Source organism: Bombyx mandarina, chromosome 05 (genome assembly GCF_030267445.1).
Source record: "Bombyx mandarina strain Sakado chromosome 05, ASM3026744v2".
In the NCBI taxonomy this organism is placed as follows: Eukaryota; Metazoa; Arthropoda; class Insecta; order Lepidoptera; family Bombycidae; genus Bombyx; species Bombyx mandarina.
The window spans coordinates 12,400,458-12,413,238 of record NC_143212.1 but is presented as its reverse complement, the minus strand read 5'-3'; the positions used below and the strand labels follow the sequence as shown (position 1 = coordinate 12,413,238).

The following is a 12,781-nucleotide window of genomic DNA, read 5'->3' as shown; positions in this document are numbered from 1 at the left end:
TTTGATCGCATGTTCACCGGTCCCCATTCTCGGTGCAACGTACGTTGGTGCTTCGTCACGCTATAAATTAGCGACCAAAATAAAATAGCATTCCTTACGTGTGAAGCGAGGGCGTTAACTGCCTCGGCAACGTAGACACGTGTTGTAAGCTGGAGACACACAAATATATACACTATCTCCATTGATGTAGGTAGATTGAGATCCAGAACCCGATGCTCACCTTGAGATATGAGATCGTTGCTGTCTTCGTATGTAAGTAATCTGATGCTATCTGACGATGTCACTCAGTTACTCTGATTTCCATTTCGGCTTCCGTTCGGAGTCTTTACGATTTTGGGGGTCTGTTTCCGGCACCCAGAAGATATGAAAAATGCTATCATTGGACCATTTAGTGCGAAACTTTAACTAGGCATAATCTTTATAGTCACTGCTATCAATGGGCCGGTCACCGTCCTCGCCGAACCCGTCGCTTGCGACCGAGTAAATTAACCTATAGATACAGCCCACTGAGTTTCTCGCCGGATCTTCTCAGTGGGTCGCGTTTCCGATCCGGTGGTAGATTCTGCGAAGCATTGCTCTTGCTAGGGCCAGTGTTAGCAAAACCTCCGGTTTGAGCCCCGAGAGTTCACCTACACGCTCCTGTAAAGCTGAAATAGCTCCTCAAGGCTATCAGCACAGGTAGGAAAAAAAATCAGTGGGCTTGGATGATCTTTGAGAATGCTTAGATAGTGAAGTATGAGTTTATCTAAATTTTAAAGCCGGTTGCATATCGTCCTTATATTGAAATGAAATCAAATTCTTGACATTTTAATTACGACACTACACGTATTGTTGCTATATTAAAATTTAACTAGACGATGATTTTTTTCGATAACGCCATCTTGGTTAGTTGCCCTCAATTAAGAAAAATAGTATTATTATACGCCAATAGATGTCGGGAAGAGTTGATTATTGAAAACACGAATAAAACAACATTTTCTGAAAATAAATCGTAGCTAGATCGATTTATCGCCCCCGAAATCCCCTGTATACTAAATTTTATGAAAATCGTCGCAGCCGTTTCCGAGATTCAGATTATATACATATATATTAATATACTCGCTCGTTTAAAGGTATAAGATACAACTTACTATTTGTTACAAGTCTTACTGACTTGATTTATGAAACATCAAACTAATTAGTGAAATGAATTTTAAGTTAAATCAGATAAAATTTAAACTGCGCTCCGTTAAAATTGACAGCCGAAGTTTTTTTTTTTCTCACACCTCGCGATCCTAATTCTGCGCAAAAAGGTGACAAACCGGTAAGAATAAATCAACCGGTCCGGTGTTAATTGGAACGAATACTCGTGCCCTTCCCGACACGTACATGTCGACGAACCGAACGATCCGTTCGTGAAATATATCCTAATATTTTTTTGTACCAAGAAACCTCTGAACAGACAACCCAACTTCGAAAACGAACTACACTAATTTAACATGTCATGTATATGACATGTCCTTCAAACGAGGCTTGTGGAGAGTATTAAGCGGTAGGCAGCGGCTTGGCTCTGCCCCTGGCATTACTGAAGTCCATGGGCGACGGTAACCACTCACCATCAGATGGGCCTTATGCTCGTCTGCCTACAAATGCAATAAAAAAAAACTTCAAATAATCTACAGATTTTTAAGAACATCTTAACCGCACTTATCGAATTTTAATTATTATTTTTTAACTTAGCAACGCGGTCTCATTTTACTTAATTTTTTTACCTAATCGACGGTAGCTTTAAACGGTTATTCCTTCTTCACCGGACAATAAAATACCCGTCAAGCTGGATGAAAAAATACGAATATTAATTTAGTATTTTAGGTGTGATTAAAGAAATTTTGATGCTGTCTGCCGTTCTGTAGTGTCATTATCTATATATTAATACGTAAAGCAAAAAACTTTGTACCTCTTTTTACGTAAATTGCGCGGACTTTGAAATTTCCCACACTTATAGAGAATATAGTGATTTTTTTTTTTAATTATGCATAATAATACATTTAATCAACAAAAAAAACATTACATACACATATGTATGCTCTATGTTTATTGTCAAACTTTTGTTGCTTATAGTCTGTGGTCATATTGAGAATAGGTTAATATTGTTTATTTGTCTGTAGTGTATGTAGTCTTAACGAAATCTGTGATTATATAGGTATAATAGTCTTTGACAATAGAACCATAATAACGTTCAAACTTATAATTACAATTAATTATAGTCGAATTTCGACTACTGCGGGATCACCAGTTCTATATAAATCACCCTCGTGATGTGTTAAGTATCGAGTCGACAGTCGCGCTCGTAACAAATACGTCGACACTCCAACAACCAAACGGGAAGGGTGGCCTGCCTAAATTTAGATAAATCGTATTTTGTAAGCACATTTAACGTATATAACTTCACATAATACTCTGTATTGGTATTCGGTAACGTGAACTGTTGATCGCTCGATCGGTCAGTTATCGGAAACGACACTCGGCAATCAAATCATATGTATGTCGTTCAATGAAATCCATTTTTATTATTACTAGAGGTCCCGCAGTAGTCGAAATTCGACTATAATTAATTGGAGTTGTAAGTTTGTACACTATTATGATTGTATTTTATACTTCTAAAATCACAAATTTCGCCAAGGCTATCTCTATAAAAAAATATTAATAAAGACAAACAATATTTAATCTATTCTCAATTTGAGCACAGGCGTCAAGAACAAAAGTTTGACAATAAATAGTATGCATGCGTGTATGCGTCAAATAGATGGTATGTAGTGTGTTTAATGTTTTCTTTATTGATTCAATGTATCTTTTATGCATTCTTTTAAAAAAATATTAGCATTGTGCACTTCTTCTCTATATTGTCTATAAGTGTGGAAAATTTCATACTCCTCCGTCCGCGCAATTTTCGTAAAAAGGGATACAAAGTTTTTGCTTCACGTATTAATATATAGATGACAATTTTTATTATCATAACAATAAAATTTAGTTACTTATCAATCAAATTCGATCTGTTTGTTTGTCCCTTCTTTTACATCGAAAGAAGCTACGTATTGACACGTTTTTTTAAGTGGTAATCTTAAGTTTTTTTTTTTTTTTTTTTTATTGCTTGGATGGATGGACGAGCTCAGAGCCCACCTGGTGTTAAGTGGTTACTGGAGCCCATAGACATCTACAACGTAAATGCGCCACCCACCTCGAGATATAAGTTCTAAGGTCTCAGTATAGTTACAACGGCTACCCCATCCTTCGAACCGAAACGCATTACTGCTTCACGGCGGAAATAGGCGGGGTGGTGGTACCTACCCGTGCGGACTCACAAGAGGTCCTACCACCAGTGATTACGCAAATTATAATTTTGCGGGTTTGGTTTTTATTACACGATGTTATTCCTTCACCGTGGAAGTCAATCGTGAACATTTGTTGAGTACGTATTTCATTAGAAAAATTGGTACCCGCCTGCGGGATTCGAACACCAGTGCATCGCTTCAACACGAATGCACCGGACGTCTTATCCTTTAGGCCACGACGACTTCGACAATTGACTTTAAGTATGAGAAGATTGACATGGCTACCTATAACCCGAAAAAAAAACAGCTTATTCCCACGGGAAACTACACTGAAGCCACGGGCAATAGCTAGTAGGCTAAAAATGCCTATGTTAATAAACCTGAACTTTAAAGTATCAAGACCACATTCCTTATCGGGACACTGAATACGTACACCATTCATTAAACTCTTTATGTCTTTATTCGTGCTACTCATTTGTTATAAAAACAGCCTTCATATATTGTGCACTACTTATCATTAAAACACTCGAGAGAAGTCCGCGCGCTTGTAAATTCGAGCCCTTGAAAGGAATTACGCACGCAAACGGAAACTTGCATAATATATCAATTTAAATATCTCGTGTAGTAAACGAAGGAAACATGTATATAAATTACATATTTTAAATCCATCAATTCTTGAAAACATGTTATATTGAAGAATCGATTTAAGAAAAACGTAATAATAAATCAATCGATCATCAAATGCTAATAAATTGAATCTCAAAATTTATAAATCTGTTCTGAGCCGCACAAGTTTTTGTAGGTACCCTTGTAAGTTCGATAGAGAAGTGTGCATCATGCATCGAGATTTTTGTATCTATTTTATAAATCTTTAGATAGAGCTGGATAAATAATATTACTACTACTACTGCCACTATTTAGTCAGTTATTATTATATAAAAAGTGACAATGTAAAATGAATCTTGAAGCATCAGTGATTACGGTCGAGTTTTGACCATCATCAAGCTAGAACTAACCGGCCTCAACTTTGTGTTTTAGTAGTTCTATAACGAACTTTAAGCAACACAAATTATAGTCTATTTTGTAAATTTCTTAAGCCGTTGTTTTTATTTCAGAGGGAGGTAGATTAGAAGCTGAATTGAAGTACACTGCAGAAGCGTTGGGCGAAGCGGACTCATCAACGCATCAGCTTATTATCCAAACGGCCAAGGACCCCGACGTGTCCCTGTTACACGCGGGGGCTCTACTCGAACACCTAAAGGTAATTAAATTAAACAAGTTAGCTCCTCATACTTTATGTTGGTAAATCCATCAAATTATAGCATGTGCTTATGAGACAGGTGATTTTCTCCAATCGTCTCTATGTAAATAAAAATGAGCACTTGTTTGTGTGTTTGTCTTTTGTGAATATCATCTTATATATATCTTATCTTATACCTTTAAACGAGCAATTCTTGTATATATGTAATCTGAATCTCGGAAACGGCTCCAATGATTTTCATAAAATTTAGTAGGTATACAGGGGATTTCGGGGGCGATAAATCGATCTAGCTACGATTTATTTTCAGAAAATGTTGTTTTATTCGTGTTTTCAATAATCAACCCTTCCCGACATCTATTGGCGAATAATAATACTATTTTTCTTAATTGAGGGCAACTAACCGCTTTAAAGACAACAAGACGGTCATCATCTAGTGTTGGTTAAACTCGGTGCGTTTGTTACTGGTACATCAGGGAATCTGTTTTTTCATAAACAATGTTTCTTTTTTATGCACTAGAAAATCTTTTCCATACGATTTTGATGACATCCGACAAACGCGTCTAGTTTCAACCTTTAGCTGTTTACATATATATACACGTTATTGTCCACGTTCTGTTTATTGATAAATATTGTGTGTTCTTCAAACCGGCTTTAAGAGAATCAATCGTATGTGATTTCCATGAATGAGATCTGTTTAAAGTTTACACCTTTAGGCTAGTTTTAGGATAACGGGTGTTTCTCGGCGGATGTGGAATATCACATTCCGATTCCGTACATAAACATTTGAAGATAGCTCTGGGGCCTAACGTGACACGTTTTGTAATCTTAGTCGCAGGCCGCGGTTCGTTCTTAGAGCGGGTACCAATTTGTCTAAATAACTATGTACCTGACATGTCTTCACGAATATCTTTCAAGGTAAAACGTCGTGTAATAAAAATAGTGAAATAAAATTGTATTGTACTCAGGTTTCAAAGGTAGGAAATAAAAAAAACCTACCTTTATTTGTTTAAAATTGATTTTTACCAAAATATCCTCTAATGGCATTGAAACTTCAATCTCAACTGAGAGGCGTTTCAATTCATTATTATGGGTTTCGCATAGACCCTTTATAGGTCAGATCAACCTTTTGCAAAAATCGTTTAAAATCTACATAAATAAAAATTTGTGTTAGTATTTTTCTATCGAATCATTCTCTTGATTAATATGTATTCGTACAGTCCTTAGTACAAACGTCAGCAGTTTGAGCTACAGGAATAGTTTCTGTCATAGTACCATCAACGGACGGTGGATGATGGTGTAGCCTTTGAAGAAAACTATATCTTACTTTTTATTCTTTCTAGAAACTTTAATTAGAACTGAGCGTGGCCGTGTTTCGTATTGAATATATAAAAATTTTAGTTTTAGGTTCTCCATATCTAGATAACAAGCTTTAAGTTTTTTTTTGTTTGTTTTTTTCAAACTATCGCATCCCAAAAACTATAACTTTTGAAAGCACTGTCTAAAATCGAAATTTAAGTATTTAGGTAAACGACCTTATGATGTAGTGATGAAAACTTAAAATTGCGTACAGGTGGTGCACGCGGCAACCCGAGTGACGGTTCACATGTACGACATCGAGTGGCGTCTGAAAGACTTATGCTACAGCCCCAGCATACCTAACTTCGAGGCTTATCACATCGAGAAGATCTTCGAAAACATCATTCCTTGCGCCATCATTACACCACTGGACTGTTTCTGGGAAGGCTCAAAACTCCTCGGACCCGATTATCCTATTTACGTTCCGTGAGTATAAAAATATTGAATCTTGAAATCATTTCTAAAAATCGATTGTTGATTTGGAAGTAACAGATAACAAAACGTTCTGGTTTTTTTTTCCGTTTCAGTAATCTCAAACAAAAGCTACAATGGACGCATTTGAACCCGCAAGAAGTTTTAGAAGAAGTAAAGCAATTGAAGTTTCAGTTTCCTTACGGGACGGTAGAAGCGTACATGAAGAGAGCTGGTATCACCTCCGCTTACATGAAGAAGCCTTGCTTGGACCCAAACGATGCGCACTGCCCAAAAACGGCTCCCAACAAAAAATCGCGACATGTAAGTGTTGTTTTCAAATAATAATCGCCACGTTCTATTTGCAGTCCTCTTTCTGCCTCATCGTTAACGAAACGCTTTCAGTTAAATTGCGAACTTTTTTTTTTATTGCCTAGATGTGTGGACGAGCTCACAGCCCACCTGGTGTAAAGTGGTTACTGGAACCCATAGACATCTACAACGTAAATGCGCCACACACCTTGAGATATAAGTTCTAAGGTCTCAGTATAGTTACAACGGCTGCCCCACCCTTCGAACCGAAACGCATTACTGCTTCACGGCAGAAATAGGCGGGGCGGTGGTACCTACCCGTGCGGACTCACAAGAGGTCCTACCACCATACTTCTCATGTCTTTGTAAACATTCCAGTTAGCATATAATATTTTGTGAATCGAATATTTAGTTCGCTACGCTTGTTCGAGACTCACGATTGATAACCATTACGAGAACCCCCGGTCCTTTTACGGAGACTTCAATTTACGACAGTTTTATTAGCGCATAAATAAAACGTGTATAGAGAACATGAAAAATAAAACATCTTTATCGAAGCTAAACGCATAAACTTTAAATACGTTCCATAATAATAAAATATTTTTGGAAACGGTAATAAGGCGGGATGAAAGCGATCGCCGGCGGGCAGACGCAGCGACTACCTGCCGCGGCCGGCGCGCCTCCGAGAAAGTTACGTTCGTCTCGCGTGTGATACGATAACCATCACGCGGAAACTCTCGTTTCGCAATCGAGCCCTCACTTACTGCCCATCGATTTTGACGTTGCAGTTCAAAGAACGCGTTACAATTAATTTAGAAAAAAAAGCGGTCGCAAGTTGCTACGGATACAAAATGTCTGTAACTTTTTTTTCCCCGACCTATTCTCGTAGCCTTGAGAGGCTATATCAGCTTCTCCTTGACGTGTAGGCGAGCTCACGGGGCTCAAACCGGGTATGTTGCTAACACTGGCCCTAGCAAGAGCAGTGCTTCGCAGAATCTACCGGCGGATCGGAAACGCGACCCACTGAGAAGATTGTCTCTAACAAACAGCAATTTCGGCTTGCATTGATTGGGGTTCGTTTTTGTGAGTGCGATGGTAGCGTGCAGCGTCGCCACCCACGTTCGCTCGGGGGCCGGTCGGACGCGCATTGTTCGCTGCGCCGGACCGCGCGGCATTATACGGGCGCATTGTGCACGCTTCAATGGGCCTCGTTTGCCGCCGCCGTACCCACTCACAATGACACTATTATATCAATAATGCTCACCACCCAACCTACCTACACCTACTTCCACGGAAACCTCATAAATTTCATTCCTAACGTACTTTGTTTTCTTGGACTTGTCGTGACCGCGGACTCTTCATTTGACGACAAGTTACTTAGAATTTTCTCAAACAATGAATTATACGTAGCCCAGCGGGTACTAAAAAATGTTCGAAAATCTTTTTTTTTTTTAATTGGTTATAAATTATTTAGATTCTTATATTGAACGCTTTTTATTTCCTACCTATGATGATGGCCTTGAGAGGCTATATCAGCTTCGCCCTAACGTGTAGATGAACTCACGGGGCCGAAACCGGAGTGTTGCTAACACTGGCCATAGCAAGAGCAGTGCTTCCCTGAATCTACCACCGGATCGGAAACGCGACCCACTGAGAAGATCCGGCGAGAAACTCAGTGGGCTGTGTCTATAAGTTAATTCGCTCGTCGAGCCCTTCGTCGCAAGCGACGGGTTCGACGAGGACGGTGACCGGTGCTTGTGGTTCCTAAAAGCACCGTTAATGGATCGGGAGGATCTGTAATGAGAATTGAACGCGTATTTTTATATAAAGATAACGTTATTGTTTTAGGTTCCGGATGTGGCAGCAGAGTTGTCTCACGGCTGTTACGGCTTCGCAGCAGCGTACATGCACTGGCCGGAGCAGCTGATAGTAGGAGGCGCTACCAGGAACTCCACTTCGGTGCTGAGGAGTGCGAAGGCCCTGCAGACGGTCGTGCAGCTGATGGGAGAACGAGAGATGTACGAGTATTGGGCAGATCACTACAAAGTGCACCACGTTGGGTGGACGCAAGAGAAAGCCGCCGTTGTACTAGACTCCTGGCAGAGAAAGTTCGCTGCAGTAAGTTTAACGACTACATTAACTATATGAATATTAACTAAGTATATTAACCAAATTAACCTTGCTATAATTTGATGAAGTAACTAATTTAATAAACTTAATAGCATTTTGTTTTAAGAAATTTGATTTAATATGTTGCCAAATGTCAGTTTACAAAAAAATAAAATGTAAAAATCGCAAAAGAACACCCTCTATTTCTGTCGCGAAGTGATCGTACGAACCGTAAAACTGATTATTACGACAAAAAAATGGAGGTAAATTATAAAAAATATTGAAATAACATATCATTTGGATGGTACATATTCGTCATCAATGTGCAGATTATATGTACCTATATATTGTCACGAAAGCACGTGAAATACATAAAAACACATGATTTTTATAGTCTACATAGGCTACATTATTTTTATTAAAACTTAGAAAACCGAAATTCGCCCATAATTACTTCTATCTCAAGAATTAAATGAACTTGGCTTACTAAACTTTTATGTATTGCTTGCAAATTGACATATTGAAACCAAACTTTGACTTCAATCTTTTTAATCACACTGAACACTAAATGACATGAATCGGTTTGTAGTTAAACAGAGAAAATAATAATAATTATTATAATAAATTTATTTACTACATAAACTCTTAAATCATGACCTAGAAATACTATTTACATATTTAACAAATTGAGAGATAACGCAGATGGCATCAAAAATATAATATTAACCAATGATCCTCACACTAGGCACAACCTGTATCGTGAGAACCAAAATACGATTTACTATATATATAATCGACCTTAAAACAACATCGCTATTAATAATAATAATTACACGTCAAATAGTGTAAATATGTGAAATAAACAAATATAAAAAAAAGTATTAATATAAAATAAACAAAAAGATACAAAACTAATAAATACACTGTTATATCTTGCTTTTAATCAAATTATCTGTATTAATATAGTTCAATGTTAACAACCATTTTTTCACTAGTGGTTTTTAGCTTGCCTAACCGTTTTGTGTTTTAGGTTTTCATTACAAAATGAAACATAGCTGAACTGACTTTATTTAGACATATATATTTATTTTACTGGTGGTAGGACCCCTCGTGAGAGTGCGCGGGTAGGTACCACCACCTCTCCTATTTCTGCCGTGAAGCAGTAATGAGTTTCGGTTTGAAGAGCGGAGCGGCCGTTGTAACTATACTTGAGAGCTTAAAACTTATATCTCAAGGTGGGTGGCGCATTTACGTTGTAGATGTCTATGGGCTCCAGTAACCACTTAACACCAGGTGGTCTGTGAGCTCGTCCACCCGCCTAAGGATTAAAAAAAAACTAAATTTTTATATATTGTTTGCAAATTGACATATTGAAACCAAATTTTGACTTCAATCTTTTTAATCACACTGAACACTAAATCTCATCAATCTGTTTGTAATTAAACAGGGAAAATGATACTGAACTGTTTTGATCTTTTTGTAAAGACGCAACAGTTATCTTCTATAATTTATTTTACTATTTATAACTTGCATATATTTAGACAATGATGTGTTAATCATTCACTAACATTCCAGGAGGTGCGTAAGATGACCACTTCGGGCAAAGTGTCCGCCGCCTACAGTTTCTACCCGTTCTCGTCGTCCACGCTCAACGATATTCTCGGAAAATTCTCGGAACTCTCGCTCAAGAACATTATTTTGGGATACGTGTTCATGGTGAGCTTCGCCGTGCACATACCGTACTGAAACGTTAAGCTTTTACGGCAGTTTAACTTAATTATGAAAGGTCAAGGAAGCTGATGACTTGCCTCCGCCTTTGAGAAGTAGACTCTCACAATGATTAAACCCCTTCAAATCCTTTTATAGGGAATTTCTACTTAAGCAACAAAGTGCGGAGGCAGGAATTTTGTAGATTATGTCACATATTTAAATTTAGGTATTATTAGATTTTTTTTTATAGATTAGTTCATATTATTTTAGTTTTAGTAATTTAGTTTATTATTTTATAGATTAGATTAGTTTATAGATTAAAATTACAGGCAGCGGCAGAATAGCAGCGATAGTTTCAGCTATCTCATAGCTGAGCCGCGGCCTTTTTATCTCCACTGTCAGTATAATTAATATATTGTAATATTGTTTAGATAGAATTAGAAATTTATGTCGTATTAATTGACAAGTTATTTGTATTGTGGAGTAAATAAATGTAATAATGATAATAATTATAATTATTATTAAGGCTGATTATAAATGCAAGACTAAAGTGGAACTTTATTACGACAGCCTTCAAGGAAACACCTAAATAGTTCATTCGATATTGATTTCAATACTGTCTGTACCTTGAGTATTTGTGATCTCGAATCTCTAATATTGTAAGATATTCCTTGAAGTTCCATGTTTCTAGGTAAAATCATTAGGTACATTATATGTACAACAAAATTATTTTACCAAGGAAAAAAAAGTTCTATTATGTTATAGAATTCGATTTGAATTTTCATAGGCAGAAATGTGGAGGATCTTGATGCTTATCCGTACGGGCTTACAATACGCCCAGCAAAATTGTTAATCGAATAGGAAAATTATTATTTTACTGGTGGTAGGTTCTCTTGTGAGTCCGCACAGGTAGTTACCACCAACCTGCTTTCTGCTGTGAAGCAGTAATGCGTTTCGGTTTGAAGGACGGGGCAGCCGTTGTAACTATACCTTAGACCTTAGAAATGATATCTCAAGGTGGGTGGCGCATTTACGTCGTAGATGTCTATGGGCTCCAGTAAGCACGTAACACCAGGTGGGCTGTGAGCTCTTCCGCCCATCTAAACAATAAAAAAAAATTTCATATGCTATAGTATTTATTAAATGATGTTTTATTTAGTGTTATTTTTTTTAATTTTCAGTTAGTTTATGTTTCGGTGACGCTGATGCAATGGAGCGACCCGGTGCGGTCGCAGGCCGGCGTCGGCATCGCGGGCGTGATGCTGTTGTCCATCACCGTAGCTGCCGGCCTGGGCTTTTGCGCTTTGTTAGGTAAATAATAAATCAATTTTGAGTCTAATTAAAACTAATTTTACGGTTTAATTTCGCATTTTTCTATTGTTTTTATATGTTCTTTTTTACGTTTCGAATACATTTTTTGTAAAATATTTGATTTCAGTTTTTTTTTATTTGTGTTTTGTTAGTTAGTTTTTCGTTAACTTAAAAGAAAGGCCTTAACGAAATAATTATCACAAACTTTTGTATTTTATGTCTTGTCAATAAAAATCATTAAATATGACGAAAACTAAGAACCTAGGTTAAGTTTGAATTTAAGTAGTTTCATCAAAGTATACTTGGCTTTTCAACCTTGCCTCCAATGGAATGCGTCGTCTTATATTGATTCTTAAATGACTACTTAAAAAACAGTTAAAATCCTCCGAAACAAGCAAGTATACATAAGTTATGAAAGCATTGTATGTTAATAGGCATACCGTTCAACGCTTCGAGCACGCAGATCGTTCCGTTCCTAGCGCTCGGACTGGGAGTGCAGGACATGTTCCTTCTCGCTCACACGTACGTGGAACAAGCGGGAGACGTGCCCCGGGAAGAACGAACCGGTCTCGTGCTGAAGAAGAGCGGCCTCAGTGTGCTTCTGGCGTCGCTCTGCAACGTGTTGGCGTTCTTGGCAGCCGCGCTGCTTCCGATACCCGCGCTACGAGTCTTCTGTCTTCAAGTACGTATATAGTATAGAGTATAGATTTTTTTAAGGGATTTTATGACCTGGTAACTAAGACCCTTAAGTCATGTCTTATTTTAGTTTTTATTCTTATTTTTATGAACAATGATGATATGGAGCGAAATGAAATGAAATGAAGATAATTAATTTGAGACATTAATCAACTGGAATGAAACTAAAGGAAAATAGATGATATTGGATGAAAAATAATATCAGTAAAATGGTGGTCATTTACTGTGAATTTTTCAGAGGACTTTTTGGAGGATCCCGAGAAGTTCGTCCAGCTTTGTTTCATTTTCCCACATTTGTGCACTT

The 12,781-nt window shown here is 37.5% G+C and overlaps 1 protein-coding gene across 1 annotated transcript in view; it reads left to right on the top strand.

Moving 5' to 3' along the window:
• The window catches only part of ptc (protein patched), a 44,675-nt gene that overhangs the window by 22,479 nt on the left and 9,415 nt on the right, over positions 1–12,781 (top strand). Inside the window, exons 3-9 of the mRNA XM_089727815.1 lie at positions 4,427–4,572; positions 6,143–6,354; positions 6,456–6,663; positions 8,500–8,769; positions 10,336–10,476; positions 11,652–11,781; positions 12,216–12,463. Of these exons, the coding sequence (XP_089583941.1) occupies positions 4,427–4,572; positions 6,143–6,354; positions 6,456–6,663; positions 8,500–8,769; positions 10,336–10,476; positions 11,652–11,781; positions 12,216–12,463 (1,355 nt within the window). The remainder of the gene's footprint in view (positions 1–4,426; positions 4,573–6,142; positions 6,355–6,455; positions 6,664–8,499; positions 8,770–10,335; positions 10,477–11,651; positions 11,782–12,215; positions 12,464–12,781) is intronic.